We start from the raw sequence: 20,332 nt of genomic DNA on the forward strand, positions 1-20,332 counted from the left end.
ATTAAAGAAATAGAAATAGAAAAGTCCTTTAACAAAATAACCCATTTCCGGTATAGGAAAAACTGTCACGGAACATGTGTTCGTTTCCTATGGTCCGTTTGCAACCATCGTGTCTCCGTTTCCTACTGTGTCCGATTGCAACCACCGTGTGTCCACTTCCTATTGGTCCGATTGCAACCACTTGTGTCCGTTTCTACTGTGCGCAATTGACATTGTGTCCGATTGCCCAAATTGATTAGCGTTTGCAGTACGATTATCACTGTGTTCGATTCCACACGCGGTGTGCCTGTTTCTTATTGTTCCGATTAGATTCATGTCCGATTCACTAAACCTGCTGCTGTCCGATTTTATTCTCATCGCAACTGCGGATCATCCTGAAAGATTATCCAAAGTTTTTAAATCATCACAATCAGAATGAAAAATTTGATTTGTGATGAAAGATTATAATTTTGCATTAAATTTAGCTGACACATTTTTATGAGAAATTTATAAAATAAGTAAACAATATGAACAGTTTTTCTATTATGTAATCTGTGATTTTTTGTAATTAGTATCAAACATTTTTAAATACTGAGGAGAGAAAAAGAGAAAGAAAAAGAATACATAAAAATGTCTTAAAACAATATTCTTCTCTAGAAATAATATATTTTCAATTATGTTATAAATTTTATATTGATATGAAAAATATAGGTGTATATGTATTGAAAATATGTCTATTTCTGTAGTTGTTTGAGTGTATTATTTTGTAATATCCTAAATTATTTTAAATATTATTTAAAAGTATCTATAAAACTTAACTAATATTCTTTATCTAGATGCACTCAAACAGAATCATTTTATTTTATCTACATGCCCATATGTTTTTACGTTAATCTGTACTCATAGATTATTTAGGTGCTCATTACATGGAGCTAACTTGCGTAGCTAACCTGAAGCTTACTGAAAACTTCCAAGCTAGTTATTTTACTCTGCACGTGTTTTGTTATTTACGTCGATTTCAATTTAGGCGAAGATAGCGTTGGATTGTGTATTAGTGCATGTTCGTTGACCAGTTTCAAGTGCTACTTAGGTGTTACAAAAGAACAGGATATTGCAGATATTGTACCAAAAAGTTTAAACAAAAACATGAATAAGGATCAAATCAGGGTAAGTTAATTATCAATATAGAATTTATTATATCAGTATTACAGTTCTATTATTCAATCCACTTGGTTAGATTCACTTAAGTGACAAACTTTAGTTATAGCGTATATTAATAGCTAATTGCATTGTATTATAAGGTTGATTAATATAAAAACTGTTAGGTCACAAATATGAACAAAAACTTTTCATATGAACCTTATACTTTCAAGAAGCTTTATTTGAGAAGATAGAAAAGCTAACCCAGCAAACACAAAATATAACTGTTATATAACACAGAAGTTAACACCACATATATAAACTGCTTATATAGTATTTAATGTTAAAGTTACATACATATTTCTTTGTAAACACTGTAAGAGTATAACTGTGGTATACAAATGTTATATTGCTCTGTTTAATATATTGGTATGGCGTAGCGATGCTACCATGCTTACTTTGCGCATACGTGCGATATTTAATAAATTTAGAAAGCACGTGCTGAGAATATATGAAGCGAGGTTCCACGCAAAGTTAAGTTCTACATTGTAACTTCCACGCAGTACTTTTAGTCACCCCAAAGTTTTATTTTTATGTGGAAGAGTACTAGGTGACGGGCGAAGCCCAAGCATATACTTTCCCAGTATAAAAAATTAATAATATTAAAGTAAGAAAGTTTATACTGGAAAAGTATCCACACTGTATCCACACATGTACTTTGCAAGACAAAGCAATGTTTACTCTACATCTAATTTTGATTTTGACTCTTCCTTATTAGAATGAAACTGTCACGGAACATGTGTCCGTTTCCTACTGTGTCCGATTGCAACCACTGTGTGTCCGTTTCCTACTGTGCGCAATTGGCACTGTGTCCGATTGCCACTGTGTCCGATCAGCGTTGTGTACGATTATCACTGTGTCCGATTCCACACGCAGTGTGTCTGTTTCTTATTGTGTCCGATTGGGTCCGTGTCCGATTCACTAAACCTGCTGTGTACGATTTATTCTGTGTGCAACTGGGCGTCACTCATATCTTCAACATAAAACTGATAAACACTATAAAATTTTTCTAATGCATGTAAAATAGTAATTTTTATTAAAACTTTAAATTTCCAATTTTATTAAAACTTTAAAAAGTCATGGATAATATTCTGTATCATTATATACATCAAAAAATTAGTATTTAATGTATTAGTATTATCAGAGAGGAACCTGAGAGCGGCCAGGCCGCCGTTTACACCTATATTTTTGCATTGAGAAATTTGAGAAATACAACACCGAATGTGAACTTACATTCCATTTAACATGCACATTATACAATTTCATTATGAAAAAAGATCATGTGCATGTTAAATGGAATGTAGTTCACATTCGGTGTTGTATTTCTCAAATTTCTCAATGCAAAAATATAGGTGTAAACGGCGGCCTGGCCGCTCTCAGGTTCCTCTCTGATAATACTAATACATTAAATACTAATTTTTTGATGTATATAATGATACAGAATATTATCCATGACTTTTTAAAGTTTTAATAAAATTGGAAATTTAAAGTTTTAATAAAAATTACTATTTTACATGCATTAGAAAAATTTTATAGTGTTTATCAGTTTTATGTTGAAGATATGAGTGACGCCCAGTTGCACACAGAATAAATCGTACACAGCAGGTTTAGTGAATCGGACACGGACCCAATCGGACACAATAAGAAACAGACACACTGCGTGTGGAATCGGACACAGTGATAATCGTACACAACGCTGATCGGACACAGTGGCAATCGGACACAGTGCCAATTGCGCACAGTAGGAAACGGACACACAGTGGTTGCAATCGGACACAGTAGGAAACGGACACATGTTCCGTGACAGTTTCATTCTAATAAGGAAGAGTCAAAATTAGATGTAGAGTAAGTTCACATTCGGTGTTGTATTTCTCAAATTTTTCAATGCAAAAATATGGGCGTAAACGGCGGCCTGGCCGCTCTCAGGTTCCTCTTTGGTATTATAGTATCGATGCATTAATGTCATTTAGTGCGCTCATATTTACAAAACCAAGTTAAAAACATAAAAAATATACTAAACTATTGCATGTTATAGAGAGAGGATACGACTATTGTAATTAATGAAAAAATACTATAAATATAACAAGTAATATGTATACTGTGCAGTGAGAAGCCTTCATTTGCGCACAGTACTATTGAACACGTTGCAAATGGACACCGTGATATTAGGCACATAAGGTTGCGCACCGTTCGATTGGACACATTACTTTTGCGCACAATGCGTTTGGACACATACACTGTTGGAAAATTTTTCTTGTTAAAAAATATGCCGGTTAACATTTTTGTGTTAAATATTTAACACATTGTGCACCTATTTTTAATTTTACACAATAGATATGTTCCGTATTTTAGTGACAAGATTTTATCTGTTAAATTTACAGAAAAATATGTTGAGAGTAAAGATCGTCAGTTGTTATTGTTACTTCTTGATCTTCGTTTCGTGATCTCGACGTGTCTCTATTAGAGTTGCTATTCTTTACAGAAATCTGCTTTATTTTGTCAAGTATTAAAGTTACAATTTAATGTAATTTACAAACAGTTTTGAAATTAAAAAGTTTTAATTATAATACAATTTTAAATAAAAACAATCATAGTATCGATCGTTGTTGTCAACAGATGGTGTTCTTCCTAGAGCATACGGTCTTCCTAAAATACATAAAATGGTTTTCCCCTTAGAATTATAGTCTCATATACAAACAGTCCACTTTACGCATTATCTTCGTTTTTACACGACATTATTTACAATAATGTTATTTTTCCAAAAAGTCGCGTGAGTAATAGTTTTCAATTAGTTAATATCTTGAGAGATTCTATTGTTGATTCTAATTGCCAGTTTGCGTCGTTAGATGTTGTTTCGTTATTTACGAACGTTCCTACAGATTTGGCAATACAAAGTTATTGAAAAAAGGTGGGACTGTATTTCTGGGAGTACTTCCATTCTGTTAAATGAACTTTTGATTGGTATCAATTTTGTCCTTGCGTCAACTTATTTCTCATTTAAGGGTGTCACATACAAGCAGATTTTTGGTACTCCAATGGGATCCTCTATCTCTCCGATTATCGCAGATCTGGTTTTGCAGGACATTGAGGTTCAAGCTTTCAACACTTTGAATTTTAATTTACCTATATATTTTAGATATGTGGGAGACATTTTATTTGCATCGCATCCTTCTTTATTTAGTGATATTCTTAATATTTTTAATTCTTTTCATAATAGACTACAATTTACGATGGAAGAAAGTAACGATGACAATACTATCAACTTTCTTGACATTTCCATTAGTTTTAACCATGGGGTCCTTAGTCTTGATTGGTATCATAAACCAACTTTTCTGGGAGATATTTAAATTTCCACTCACATCACCCCATTTCACACAAACGCGGTGTGGTTTTTGGATTAATAGATAAGGTTTTACAGATATCTGACCCACAATTCCACAAAAAACCTTAAATTTACAATAAATATTTTACTAGATAACGGTTATCCGTTACAGTTTATATTCTCCTGCATAAATTCTAGATTGAAAAAATATTGTTATAGTTCTGTTAATAATACTTGTGCATCTGATAATAATTATAAGTTTTTCACTATGCCATATATAAAAAATGTATCAGAAGTTTTGTCCAACAAATTAAAAAAGTTTAATTTAATACTTCGTTTCAACCTAAGCACTCGTTAAATAGGTTTATTGGTGTGAAAAAAGATCCTTTAGACAGAATGTTCCATTGCAATGTTGGGTATAGGATCTCTTGTAACAATTGCAATGCTTCATACATGGGTCAGACCAAACGACAACTTCATATTAGAGTTAATGGGCATAGAAAAGACATTAATAAAAGGGCAGGTTCTCCTCTGTCATTTCTACCCACAGGATGGAATCTGGTCATGATTTCAAGTGGAATCAAGTTGAAATTTTGGACGAAAAAAGGTCTTATAGAAAAAGATTGGTATCGGAGATGATAAACATAAAAAGTCAATTAAATCCTCTTAATTTACAAAGTGACACACTGTTGTTACCGAATGTCTATTCCCCTATTCTGAACGATTTTCCTTCTCAATAACCTTGGATACTGATTTCTTTGCTTGTTGTGTGATACCGACCATATGAACGTTACGATGATCTTAGTCGCTATTGATACATCGGACGAACATGACAGTTATTTTCAAAGTCTTTCTATGTTTGACTACTTAATATCATTTGACTACATTTGGTTTTTGTGTTAATTTATTTTGTGACTTGTTATGTAAGTTTTTTATTTTATAATTTTGACTCTTCAATTAAGTTTTGATTTAATAATTTACTGATATATCTGATGGTTCCCAATTTGTGACAGGATCATACTACTTTATACTACCTGACTCAAATGATTGCGCTTTGCTTGTCTTTTTTATTGATGTATTGCGACTCTCAATTCTTTACTATTTAGTGCGTGATTATGTGCTTCGCTTATGAGTGTGTATTATGTAATTTTCCTTTTTTCTTCATTAACATGTACATTTGTGCCTTCGTTTCTTTTAGCAGGTTTTTTCTGATTTGATTGCTTATTTTGAATTACCTTTGTTAACACTGAAGATGGTCCCAATAGTTGACCGAAACGTTTGTTACTTCACCATATGGATCAATAAATATTAGCACCTTCATCCAGCTTTGCTCGATACTGTGGTTGTTTTTATTTTATTTTGAAATTGACTAGCTCTTTACATTATTAAATTTTAAATAATTTATATACCCAATCATAATTATAAAAATAATAGTGATAATAATGGTAAATATTAGCAGTAATAATCCGATATTTCGGTAGGCCAAGATTATAAAAATAGTAATTGCATATTGCTATCGAAGAATTAGTTTTATATTATTATATAGATTTATATACTTATATTATATATTATTATTATTATTATCATTTTCATATAGTTCTAAAACCATCTATAAAAATTTTAATAACAGATCCTTTGTAATGTTCATTTCAACATTTCAAAAATGTTGAACAAATTTTTTATAAGTACATAGATTATTCCAAAACCACCAATAGAAAATTTTAATGATTCTATATTTTAAAAGAAACATTGTAACATAAAAATGTCGAAGCCACAGCAGAGAAACTTTAATCGTTTGTTTACTGTGACTTCGACATTTTTATATTACAATGTTTCTTTTAAAATATTCTATAGAATCAGTAAAATTTTCTATTGGTGGTTTTGGAATAACCTATGTAATTATAAAAAAATGTTTTCAGCATTGTTGAAATGTTAAACTACATAAAAATAATATTTTTATATAGTTACTATTTAACACAAGTAACATGTTAAATTAACATTATTTTTTCGTTAAATTACAAAACTTTAACAAAAAATAGTGTAAATTTGACATGTTTTTTTAATTAAAAGTTTGAATTATTACATCTCTAATATGTAAAACCAACTTTTTTTCGAGTTATTTTTATCATTAAAAATATATTGATTTTACACAAAATTTATTTCAAATTACTTCGCAGTTTGCATTCATTTTGTGTTAAAATATTAACATAATATTAGTGTCACCATTTAACATATCCATATTATGTTAAATTAAGGTGATCCTGGAGTGACCAGGGAATTTTTTCGCGATGATGCTGCCATTTGCACAATAAAATGCTTTTTACAAAAATTTGGCAATTTGTACGCACAAAATTGCAGCGGCCACCACTCGGGATAAAATAAAGGAATATAATGAAGCTTTTAGAAGTGACTTTAGAAGCGTAATAAAAGAGAAAAGTATATGTGAAAATCTTGTACCTACTTATACATACATACAAGAGTTTCACATATACTTTTCTCTTTTATTACGCTTCTAAAGTCACCTCGAAAAGCTTCATTATATTCCTTTATTTTATCCCGAGTTGGGACCGCCGCAATTTTGTGCGTACAAATTGCGAAATTTTTATAAAAAGCATTTCAACTTTAATTTTTGTATATGTATGTGTGTAATTGGCAACACTTTTCACTAGCAACTCTAGGATCGCCTTAACACAAAAATTTATGTGGACCGTTTGGGACATGTGATATCTGTTAAATTTAACACAAATTTTTCAACTGTGTAGTTTTAGCGCACCGGTCGATTGGACACCGTTGCTTTTGGACACATCATATACTTTTGCATAATTTTGAATAAATATACACATTTATGTAATAGATTTATGAAACTGAATATTGTTATTAATTGTATTTTGCAAATAAACGTTTGTAATATTACACAGTTCTTTCGCGCACGTATCTTTCGCGCACAGTTCTTTCGCACACGGTTCTTTCGCGCACAATGCGATCAAGCGCATATACCTCTTGTCTGATAAAGTTACTACGCTCCAAATTGTTACAACCGCGATCTCTCGCTGACAGAAATTAGAAATGTCGCACACACTATCGAGGTCCACAGGGTTGGTTAGAGTTAGATTAAGTGTGATTAACTTTTTTGTAATACATACAGATTAATTAACACTTAATCTAACTCTAACCAACCCTGTGGACCTCGATAGTGTGTGCGACATTTCTAATTTCTGTCAGCGAGAGATCGCGGTTGTAACAATTTCGAGCGTAGTAACTTTATCAGACAAGAGGTATATGCGCTTGATCGCATTGTGCGCGAAAGAACCGTGTGCGAAAGAACTGTGCGCGAAAAAACTGTGCGCGAAAGAACTGTGTGAGAAAGATACGTACGCGAAAGAACTGTGTAATATTACAAACGTTTATTTGCAAAATAAAATTAATAACAATATTCAGTTTCATAAATCTATTACATAAATGTGTATATTTATTCAAAATTATGCAAAAGTATATGATGTGTCCAAAAGCAACGGTGTCCAATCGACTGATGCGCTAAAACTATGTGTCCAAACGCACTGTGCGCAAAAGTAATGTGTCCAATCGAACGGTGCGCAACCTTATGTGTCTAATATCACGGTGTCCAATTGTACTGTGCGCAAATGAGGCTGTCCCCTGTGCAGTCACATTTTATGTGTATATACAGGGTATCTGACATAAGGCGAAAAACCTCTCGTCCACAAGTAAATCTCGTCAAATTGAATTAAAAAGTCCTGGGCATCTATCACGTAACTTTTCCCCTAGGATGGAAAATGAAAAATGAAAATTTCGCGTGAACTTTTACGTTATGATTTGCTGCTGAGATGAAGAAATTTTCATTTTTCATTTTCCATCCTAGGGGAAAAGTTACGTGATAGATGCCCTGTACCACTTTGCAAACAACTACGTAAAATTTCGAGTTATTATAAAAAAAAGAAGATTAGCGAATCAGTATGCGCGATACGATGAGACGAGTCTTGTAGGCGCGGCTTTTGACGTGTGATGTCGATCACATCCTCTCTATGCTGTAAACATTCTGTTCTATTTGCAATCAGACTGCCTTATTTATATATTATTACCTATCAATACTGTCGCGAGCGTCTGTTGCTATGCGTCCTTAGCAACACATTTAAAAGTCACGCTTACAAGACTCGTCTCATCGTATCGCGTATACCGATTCGCTAATCTTTTTTTATTAATAACTCGAAATTTTACATGGTTGTTTGCAAAGTGGTACAGGACTTTTTAATTCAAATTGACGAGATCTACCTGTGGGAGAAAGGTTTGTGCCTTATGTGAAACACCCTGTATACATGTATGCTATACTGCGTTCCAAAATTCACTACCAGTACTGAAAATCTATAATGTACGTGACATAAACTATTATAGTTTCAGTACTGGCAGTGAATATTGGAACGCAGCCAAGACTGGCTGCTTCGAGACACGTGCTTATATATATTATTTATAGCAATAAAAGTATCTTCAAATATCCCAAAATCGATTCGAACATTATCATTATATGAAAAATGTTTTTCATAATACTTTCATTTTCTACTTAAAGTTCTCGGATTGAAACCGTATAAAAATAGCTATAATAAACTAATGGATAAATTTTAGTTTGTTTAAAAAACTTTCTAATTGTTTTTATATTTTCCATAATAATCATATTACAGTGTTATATTATTGGGTTTACCGAAAAATTCGTGCGGAGTTTTTAACAAAATTCGAATGCAAAACTTTGTATAAAAAGTGTAAAAAAAGCTTTATATTAAGAATTAAGAAGTGTTTGAATTTTGCTTAAAATAATCTGCATGGACCTTTCGATAAATCTAATAGAAACAAAAAAATATGTGAATTTCGTGCACTGTATATTAGAAAAAATTAATTTTTTAATTGTCACAAGTAAATTTAATTGTCTCATGTTAGACAGAGTATATTTCTAAATTGTACTTAAAAATGGTGTTTTAATTTGTCAAATAATTCAGTAAAGTAGTAAATAAGTATAAATTAATTAGATATCAAATTAATTTATTTTTAAATTAGATAGTAAATTAATAGTACTAGATTACTAAATTTGTACCGATAACTTTGATTCACGATAACACCTGAAAACTGAAAATTTAGAAAACATTACATTTGTACTAACTATTACTAAAGAACATTATAAATGACGAAAAAGTTATCAGCATTAGTAAAGATCAATTATATTTTGCTAGCCATGCTAGTGTAAATATTAAATAAATACTAATGTAAATATTAATTAATTACATATACAGTGCAAGAAAAATCTCACGATTTTTTTGCTTACAAAATTATATGCCAATATGACAAATATGAAAGAGCAGAAATCTCAACAATATGTTAATGTTAATTCTGATCATACACTAGCTTTTCATTTAAAAGAAATCTAGGAGACTACAATATTTCTTTAAAATTGTAGAAATCATATTCATATCATTTTTCTTAACTTGTTTATTTTGTTATTCTTATTGCTTAATTAAAAACTGTAAATAATGTTACGTCTTTTTACAACGACTCAAGGGAATAGCGTGATTATCTGACCATGAAAGAAAGAAGTCAGCGATATTATTGACACAGCGTATCATGGCGAGACAGTCCGCTTCGGCTGAATGTTGATTTGGCAAGTTCGAGCTAAACATATGCTCATAGATGGCGCTCAGCTTTAGACTGGCGGGTTTCTCTGCGGATTCGAAATCCAATCTTTTTCTCGGATTACTCTTAAGCGGCCGGTCCACGAAAACATTGTGCGTCCGAATTATTTGGCTTTCTGGTGTTCTTTCATTAGCCCGTTGCTTGGCATGCTTCATCGATCGTTCCGCGGTACTATCACCATATTTCCCTTTCGTATCATACTTTCCCTTATTTATTATTTTGCTGCTTCCATTGTAAAGGGTAACTGTACTTTGCGACGTGACAACGTTCTCGTGACAACTTTCACTTGTTGTGACGTCCTTAATTTCTTTCGTTATTACGTCTACATTCAAAACGGAGAGCACGTCATTGTATTCGTCATTTAACAAGTCCTGGATCACCCTCGATTCCAAGTTCTCTTTCTTAAAAAAATCTTGAAACATTTTCCACGTGTCGATACAAAGTATTTCATTATTGAGGACCTTTAATGCAAGAAGATATAATATTAATAAAAAGACATAACGATAGGATTCATTATCACATAGATTAATCACCTTATTGATGCATGCAAGTTCCCACAAGAATATCGGATAATCGAAACCATTGCCATTGTGTGCCGCGAAACAGACTGGCGGTATAAGACGCTGCAGAAAGCGCATTATTAATTCATAAATATCGCAGTTAAAAGGTTGCAGAAGCTGCAAATCCTCGTTAGACAATTCTGCAAAATAAGAAGAATACTGTAATTATTGATATTAATATTATTGTTATTGTTGTTATTTACGATTAAAATTGCATATAATCATTTTTGTTTATATTTTTACATTACACGATTACATTCCTGCATAAACGTTGATAGTAAACAAAGGAAAAGAATAATGACCCATCTGTTAAGACAAAGTGAGACATAAAGTTCTACATGAATCCCAATAGGGAAGTATTATGATTTTAGATGTGTCAAATGCAATTATAATCATTGAAACAAGTTTTAATCCAATAACATGAACGTCTCTTCTATGATACAAAGTATTTTATACTTAATCAACATAAACAGCCTTTATAATCCTCTGATGTCTTCAAAATATTCACATTATTATAAAAAAATTAATAAATCACTAAACAATTATCTTGCCACTTATTGGATTATTTTGGTAATCTTTATTTCAGGACCATATAGAAACACTCAAAATTGGTGAAAAGCATAATAAATAGCTATTAACAATGATAATAACTGAATTTAAAAAAAAGATCTATTAATTATTCTTCTTAATATAAATGCAGTTTTCTTCTAACTTTAATCAAGCATTATATATTTTTTCTTGTCATATATTTATAATAAATAATTCAAAATTTATCAGTTGGTTGTTGTACATATTGTATTCACCATTACAATTGTATCTTTTGAGATATAATAAAAATAGCTTTAACTTACTCGTTAGATATTCCACTTTTGACGATACAATTTTCTGAGGATTAACTGGAATCACAAGTTTATGTAGCACTCTTGGTGGAGAATTTCTATTACTGCTGTATATCGATTTTCTTGTAACAGCAACTAAAGCTAACTCCATAATTCTCGGCATAATTTTCCCCTCTATCAGGCCAGTTGTTTCCAGATCAAAAAATATAAATGTTTCAATTGCCATCGTCTCGTCGACTCTCTTGACTGCTTATCAATATGCTTTTCTAGCACTGTTTTTTCATTAACCGATCTATGACGAATAATTTATAGTACAAGAACGACGTGCATCTTTGGTAGTCATTGGTAAACATACAATTTTGATTGTAACTGCAAAAATAAGTGATTAATATTTACAGATATTCTCTGAAATTTTTCCATTACCATTATTAGTTTTGTTTATCCCAAAAATATTAATATTCCAAGAATATATAAATATGTACTAAATATAAACACGTACTAAGCTTTCATATACACATGTCGTCAAATATTTAGATAACGTAATACAAAATTTTATATTACATTAATGCAATATGTATTATTCACATTTGTTACAATCTTTACAATCCGCTGTAAATATATGTAGATATATTGGTATTAATAAGATATTGTATTTCACGAAAAGTAATATAACCTTAAAAGTACATACAACCATGGACGTGTAACTTACTAGCTTCCATCACAGAACCACAGTATAAGGATATACAGTAGGGACAAGCACCCGTTTTCGAGTCAACCGCGTAGATTTGCTTGCGCATCCCAAGCGGCCATGTTCTTGGGCGGCTTCCAATCCCGTTTAAAGTAAAGAACGCACATTATCTCCGTAACTGTGATCACATATAGATAGAGAAACATAACCAAACATAAAAATTCGTATATTGTATTGTATTGTTTGTTTTGTGCTTTTGTTAAAAACAATGTCTAAGAGAATACATCGAGTGTGTGCGGTGCAAAATTGTTTTCACAATGATTAATGATGATAATATATCATTTTTTCGCTTTCCAAAAGAGAAAGAAAGGTATGCATTACTTATGTATTTATAAAATATGTAATTTGTTTTAAAAAAACACATTAAAAATATTTGCTGATAGCAGTGGTTTCTAATATTATTGATACGCTACTTGCCGCCCGAAGACATGGCGGATCGGCTGAAAAAGATCAAAGGTGCCGACACTCTTTGTCCCTACTGTATATCATTATACTGTAACAGAACATATCCATGTTTTTCAGGGGACGGGTTTTTATAGTAGTTCGCCGAGTTTGAAGATTCGTCGCCAGATGGCATATCATACACTCGCTAGTGTTTCGAAGCATTCATAGTGATAAGTGGACCGTACACAGTATGCGGTGTTTTGTATGTGTTTATATAACCTCTGATAAAATTCCTAAATAATGTCAGTAAATGATAACCATCTGTATATAATGAATGACATATTCAATAAAATGTCCAAAGAATTTGTGACTATTGACGGCAACGTAAAAAAGATTCAGAAGGAGAATCTTACTCCTTATAAGGTGGCAACTGTCATTTTAATTAGAGAATATTGCAATGAAGCAACAAAAGGTACTCTTCATCATGCGTACCTCCCTCATCCACATAAATTAAGAATCTAGCATTATTTTGTATTGCTCCAAGGAAGCATTATACTAAAATCCCTTTCTATACCAATAAATCTGATCTGATATTTACAGTAATTATGGAGAGACGGGATTTTTGTTTAGCGTCGCTGAAATTAATACAGGTGACAAACTTATTTTTCACATGTTATAGCATATATTTGTTTTATATTGGAATAAAAATAAATTTATACAGTATTTATGTATAAATAATAATAATAATAAGAAAAATTATTTTAGCCGATTTATGTATAAATAATAATTATTATTATTTTAGTCAGCCGATATGGAATTGAGTGTCTTGTTAAATACATTGTATGCGCCGGAATATGCTTTACATCGTTTTGCGGCCAAATTGGATATGGAGCTGGATGTGCTGTATGAGAAAGGAATAGACGGGCTGTTAGATTTATTTGATAGCTTACGTCGAATGATAGAACCTAAGGAACATTCACTTTCTGTATCGGTATTGAACAAGAACTCTGTTCTTGGCCTATATGTTCGTAGGATGCTCATCTTTTTCGAGAAATTGGCCTTTGATCAAGTGGTCGTTCTTTATAACGATCTAAAGAAATATATTGATAAGAGAATTACTGATACAGAGAACTCTGATATCTCTGCAACTCCTAAGCAAGATAATTTTGGTTCCAGTATGTAAGTATATGCAAATAAATTTGTATCATTTTATCATTTTACATGTGATATTCATCTTCATATTCCTATTTATTAATTAATTAATTTGAAATATATAATAATATTATAATACTGTATATATAATTAATTATAATAATATTATAAATATTATAATACTTTTTATGACAGAAAAAAGACAACTTGGGGTGGGAGACAAGCAGAATTGCTTGTAGCACAGCAAGCGCACACATTACAAACTGATGAGCATAAAGCACTGCCACCGATAGAGTTGCAAGCTCTCATTCATGATCTCTTAAAGTCTACTCCTTATAATGCGGATGCAGTGAGTATAGGTGCAATATTCACACAATTGGATATGCGATATTGCAATATTCCGAAATGTGGAATAAATATTTTTCCCATATATTCAACTATCATATCTAAATTAAGCTGTTTTTGTCCCCCAGCATTATCTGAGTTACTTAAACTGTATACGTGTGAGTGATTTTTGTGGAGCAGTCAACAGTCTCTATCACTGTTTCGATAGATTAGCACCTCTGGAGAACCGATCCACGCCTGAAGATCGATCTCGTACCTTCCGATACGCGGCGCTCAACTTGGCCGTTCTACATGCCCAATTTAACCACAAGTAATCAATTAATCTACCTCAGATTTGACCTTTTGCTCGTTTCTAGTTTATCTGACAAAGGAGAAGTTTCATTTATTGATATGTAAAGTTAATATTAATATTATTAATCTCGTTAAATTTGTTACAACAGTATACAATAGCTTGATAACTTTTTTTTCCAAGAGAAGTAGCGTTGTATGCTTTAAAAGAAGCTATCAAACTAGCTCAAGAAGCTGGGGACAATGTGTGCTTGCAGCTTGCACACTCTTGGATTTCCTATTTGACCAATGAAGAAAATAAGTAAGTTAATATGAAAGAAATAAAACAGATTTCACTTTTTCTTGGTATACAGATCATGTTGTATCATATTATATGTGACAAAACACTATGGCGCTCTTCTGCTCATCTATAAAAATCAATTGATTTTGTTTAAAAACAATTGATTTAGTCAACTAAATAATTTTCCGCGTTTTGAATGATTTTTTCGCTATATTACGTCGGTATGTAAAATGATTAGGTCGATCAGAACTATTAGAAAGTCGAGAAGTCAGACTAGGTCTGTGCTGATTTTTCTAGTAAAATTCAAATACAACTAATTCAACTACAAAAACTTTTATATTAAGAATTAATACAAAGTTTTACGTTATCGGAAGATTTGTTTTAGCAATATTCAAATACAAAATTTTGTATTAATTCTTAATTAAAAACTTAAGAATTAATATAAAGCTGTGCGTTTAAATTTTGCTAGAAAAATCGGCACGAATTTTTTTCCGGTCAACGGAATATTAAGCAAATTCGTTTATTCATAAGATTTTTTTATCTAATTTAATATATACACGTTTATTTCCTTCCTTTTTTATTATATTTCTTAGGGGTCCTCTCATAGAACGTTCGGTTGGCAAAGCAAGTTTACTCGGAATTACGCATACGACAGGTTTAAGTCTTATTTCGCATGCACACCATTATGCTCTGGAAGCCAAAAGTCCTCCTCAAGTGTTTGATGTACGTAATTATTAATCGGAATTAGTTTTCGAACCAATACATGACAAATTAACATTTAATATAATCTATTGCAGATACTCATGAAATCAGACATGTTAAATTGTCAACATTCAATGTCTGATCTGATGTCCATTACTTTCGCGGAAAAGTCCGCGTTATGGGCGTATTATGGCAAAACGGAAATGGCATCTCTTTGCGCTCAGTTGCTACTTCTCCACAACGCGGGTGATAAGAAGCAGCAAATATTCAATGGACCATCTACGTGTCAGGCAATCGTCACTGTTGCTAACATGTTGATCGAATTTGGCGAGTACGGCCTTGCTGACGTCGTGTTGTCTCATGCCAAAGAGAGATTTCCTAATAATCCTTGTAATAAAGTATGTTTTTTTATTATGAGTAAAGTAAGTTACTGAAAGAAAAGAACACAGTGTCGACGACTCTCACGATCCTCACAAGGTGAGGAAAGATTTTTGAGAAACAGCAAATAATTTCCAAATCGAACGATTAAAGAGAAACAGGATTTTTTATCCTATTGCAGTTCAATTTTTCTTATAGACTATTAGTGAAATTTGAGCTACATTGCAGATGTTAATGCATAAATATTATTTAATAGTTCGATTTTAACAAACCCAGGTAATGACGAGCTTTAATTTAAAATTCTTTTAATTATTAGCTAATTATATAATCAAAAATTTGTAATATATAAAGGACATATCAGAATGAGAACAGAATCGAGTATGAATGTCTCAGATTGCTGGATTTCTTTCATTAATTCACACATACTTTTTGTCCACGTATCTCGTGAAATTGTTTGAATATATTTAATAAGATAAAGAATTTTCCACAAGATGAAATATCGTTTAAATGTATCTTTTAGTCAGAGTTTAGAATTTTAACAAAAATTTTTTGTTTTGAAGATCTGGATGTTGAGCGAACAACTACATATATTCACACAGTTGATGAGGCAAGAAAAATGGAGCGAAGCAGAGGCAACAGCCACAAATATTTCCAGCCTAGATCAATTGGAGAGCAAACTCAAGTATAAAAAATTCATAAATACTTTTTTCTGTACACCAAGGATAATGCAATATTTTCATATTTTATATTTCTATTTTTTCTATACACCAAGAACAATGCAATATTTTCAGATTTCTTTTTCTGATATTTCCTAATTATAAAAAATTGTAATGTTGTAATTAAAATTTTTTTTAGATTGGTGGAAGTCTGCTTGGCGAAGGGTGATTTTCCAAAAGGACTAGAATATATCAGTATGCTCGAAGAAAATCCGGACATAACTCCACCACACTTAATACGTGCTATACTTCTCTCTAGCCAGATTACGTGCGCTTCTTCCCTGCCGAGCAACAGAACCGCAGTCATCACTAATTGCATAATGCGCCTTTGCTCAGCCTTAGAATTAGCCACGCGAAATCATCTGTCATACTATAAAGCGCTCGTTAAAATGCATCTCGCTAATGTACAGGTAAGCATTTCTTATTAGATCTTTTTCAATTAGAAATTAAGTTAATTCAATTGGAGTAACATTCATTGATATATTACTACATACCTTTTGATTTTGAATTCGCTAGTTAATTATTAATTTGCGGTAAACAATAGACTCACATCTTTTTCTATTGAATGCTAAATATATAAAATAATTAAATACTTGGCAGTGTAAAAGAGCAAGCGACTTGTCTTGATGACTTAGAAAACAACATGAAATTAAATGTAAAATCGCGAATATCACAATCGGCCAATCAATGGAGATCTATCTCCAGTTGCAACGATTTCTTATATCATTATCATTTCATAGTTATTATACTGTAGTCGACTAAATGTTAATTGATTTTGTGCTTTTAAATTTTTATGCTGTAAATTTATGAGACTTTATGATATACTAAGTGTCACATTTTATTTCTGACAATCAAGTATCTGGAAATCACATAGTTGTAGATAAAACTATTTTAGGCAAAAATTGTAGGATTTAAGGTGATGTAATATCGTGACCTTATTGATTGAAATTGATTTAGGATGGTATTTTTCAAGGTTACTATCAACTTTATTTTTTTTAATAAAATAATTTTTTATTATAAAATCAGAAAAAGAGCTTTCAATTCTGTGTAAAAGGTACTAAAATACTTTTGATGTAACTCATTATTTAAGCAGAATATTTCATGAAAAAGAAAAGAGTCTCTACTAAACGCGGTATGTCTGCGGACTTAAATAATTCAGTTTCCACCAAAAGTGTTCTAGCACTTTTCTATGTAAAATTGAATGATTTTTCGATTTTGTAAGTAAATAAAAAGTATTTGCTTCCATTTAAAAAGATCAAGTTGATCTTCAAATAATCTTGAAAAAAACACCATCAGCAATTTAAGGCACAATATTACTATCCCTCTCAAAATTCTACAATTTTTATCTGAAATATAATAAATACTTTGATTTGCAACTCCGTGATTTCCAGATATTTGACTGCAAAAAATAAAATAAAGCACCCTACATATTTTTAATAGACATTTATTGCAAATTTAAATAATATCTGATTTAAAGTATAAATTTCCCACTGTCTTTCTCTTTAATCATAGGATATTGCAACTTCAAACTTCAAACATCCTGCGAAAACCATTAGTCATCAAAGTTTCAATTAACTATCCTAATTGTTTCAGTTATTGATGGGCTTATCTACGTTAGCTTTGAATCTGGTAGAGGACGCCATTCCCACTATATTGGGTCATGGTAGCTATTACGATCAAGGTAACGCATTCATGTTGTATAGCAAATGCCTGATAGCTTCAGCATCAGAGAACTCTTTTGAGGCACGGAAAGAGATTATCTCGCATGGAATAAAGGCTCTCTCAAAAGCGCAGATCCTTTTCACCAAGGTCAATGCCATCGCCAAAATCAAGAATACTTTGCATTTGCAAGCCATTCTTTACAATGAAATTAATCTTCCGTCTGAACGAAATCAATGTGCCTTTGAATATCGTCAACTGAATGGACAATACTTAACAACTCCCATCAATCCATTTTTGTATTAAAACTTGATGTAAAAAATTTTTGTTAAAAAATTAAGTGAAAAATTACACAACAAAAATAGAAAAACATGAGCCAAAATCATAGAAAAGAATAAGCAGATACACAATTGTTAATTATATTTATTAATTACAACATTCAAATTAATAATTGCAATGCAATATGTAAATTTTTTAATAAAATTTTATTTATTTTTATTATAAGAAATATTTTTCAATATATTTTGCTTATGTGCTTGCATATATGTCTGTTAATACTGGTATTTCTTTTAAATATTAATACAGCTCTATATATCCTCCATATATCTCTTTATATCTAAATTATTATATTTCTTACAAAACTTATAGTACTTTATAATACTTAATACTATTTTCCAAAATCATAAATTTATTTATTACAGAAAATTAAATGTTTATTTTTAAAGGGTGAAAAGTGCACAGAGTGTACTCATTACGAATGTTTATCCCCCCCCCAGAGTCCTAGAATGTATAGCGACCACGAACTTGAAGGACGGAGCATAGTTCTGAGGGAGTGAAGTAATGGTGGGGAGGGGGATTTGATCGTCGGCCATGTTTATATGGATCACTAGTAGTGTCACCTATCGACAATCAACTATATTATCTGTTTGTATATTTGGTAATACAGAGTATTTTACGTGTGTGTGTGTATGTGTGTGTTCGTGTGCGTGCGTGTGTGTGTGTGATACTCTGTATTATACATATATTATATAATATAAGCAGCCGATCTCGCCCATCGTTATCGGCCTACGCGAAGAAAGATTAATGATAACATGAGGAATACGGAATTAGAGGGAATCTCGAGATACGGCTTCACGCACCGTAGATTACAAATCCCAATACCGATCTCCACCGAACGACTCGAGCCGGCCTTCATCGAAGCAACCATCCCGGAACAAACAGAGTCAACCACAACTACTTTTCAAGCAACGGAGCAGGTTATTCAACCAGAGCCAACCACTTCTCGAACAACGGAGCACGACACACCGTCTGTAGACTTACGAACATACCCGCCTGCAATTCGAAAACGCGTTACTTTCGCGAATCACATTTCCGCGTGAGTCACTCGGGGCGGGGGGGGGGGAGTAATGGCCGTGGCACACGAAAAAACTTAAGCAGTAAGACTTAAAACTTAAGAGATGCGACCAATCACAAGTTTTAAGTTTCAAAATGGCTGCTTACGTTCTCGAAGTGATTGGTCGCATCTCTTAAGTTTTAAGTCTTACTGCTTAAGTTTTTTCGTGTGCCACGGCCTTAAAGCCGATCACAGACAAAATTCCATAAGACGTAACGTAAGGATTCGACCAATCGCGTTGCTCGATTGGTCGAATCCTTACGTTACGTCTTATGGAATTTTGTTTGTGATCGGCTTAATGTAGCGACACATACACACCATTTTGTTTTCCCCTCGACGCGCGAGCCAATAAGCACTAGATTTACGCGCGGCAAACTTTCTTTTAGTCATGCGCAATCATTATCTTTTTGCCTTAATTACTTCAGTTCCTTCGCCATTGTTCTCGATTCCGGTAACACATACGCAAGCGAATGATTGTCCTTCTGTTCGATTTACCGAGCTTGATACACGCGAAAAGTCGTGACATCAGTGTAATCAGTAATAAACAGATATTTATATTTCGTACAGTGTTTCATTCCTCGCGCGTTCGTAATAGACAATAGGTGCTGGCCAACTACGTCACATCCGCCACAAATACCACTTATAGACGCCATTTTGTGCTCATGGCCAGACTGTCTTCTAGAGCCTCTATATGAC

At 32.2% G+C, this 20,332-nt stretch overlaps 2 protein-coding genes across 5 annotated transcripts; one reads left to right on the top strand and one right to left on the bottom strand.

Moving 5' to 3' along the window:
* Nucleotides 1-9,139: 9,139 nt before the first annotated feature.
* On the bottom strand, nt 9,140-12,649 carry LOC105284614. 4 transcript variants are annotated; one of them, XM_011348275.3, is made up of 5 exons: nt 12,301-12,649; nt 12,091-12,200; nt 11,604-11,960; nt 10,726-10,892; nt 9,140-10,653 (listed from the first exon to the last, which is right to left on the bottom strand). In XM_011348275.3, exons 3-5 carry the CDS (start codon nt 11,815-11,817, stop codon nt 10,036-10,038), a joined length of 999 nt encoding a protein of 332 aa, XP_011346577.1. In that variant the 5' UTR covers nt 11,818-11,960; nt 12,091-12,200; nt 12,301-12,649; the 3' UTR covers nt 9,140-10,035. The 4 variants fall into 4 exon arrangements, with proteins under 4 accessions (XP_011346577.1, XP_011346576.1, XP_011346578.1 ...); XM_011348274.3 differs by having other exon boundaries at nt 12,280-12,649; XM_011348276.3 differs by lacking the exon at nt 12,091-12,200.
* Nucleotides 12,650-13,023: 374 nt separating this feature from the next.
* On the top strand, nt 13,024-18,943 carry LOC105284615 (anaphase-promoting complex subunit 5). The gene is made up of 11 exons (XM_026968761.1): nt 13,024-13,195; nt 13,324-13,373; nt 13,526-13,902; nt 14,071-14,224; nt 14,349-14,530; nt 14,693-14,809; nt 15,382-15,511; nt 15,586-15,888; nt 16,429-16,550; nt 16,724-16,994; nt 18,178-18,943. The coding sequence occupies exons 1-11, from the start codon at nt 13,024-13,026 to the stop codon at nt 18,547-18,549; spliced, it is 2,250 nt and encodes a 749-aa protein (XP_026824562.1). The 3' UTR covers nt 18,550-18,943.
* The last annotated feature ends 1,389 nt before the right edge of the window (nt 18,944-20,332 follow it).

The sequence above is a fragment of the Ooceraea biroi genome, chromosome 4 (assembly GCF_003672135.1).
Source record: "Ooceraea biroi isolate clonal line C1 chromosome 4, Obir_v5.4, whole genome shotgun sequence".
In the NCBI taxonomy this organism is placed as follows: Eukaryota; Metazoa; Arthropoda; class Insecta; order Hymenoptera; family Formicidae; genus Ooceraea; species Ooceraea biroi.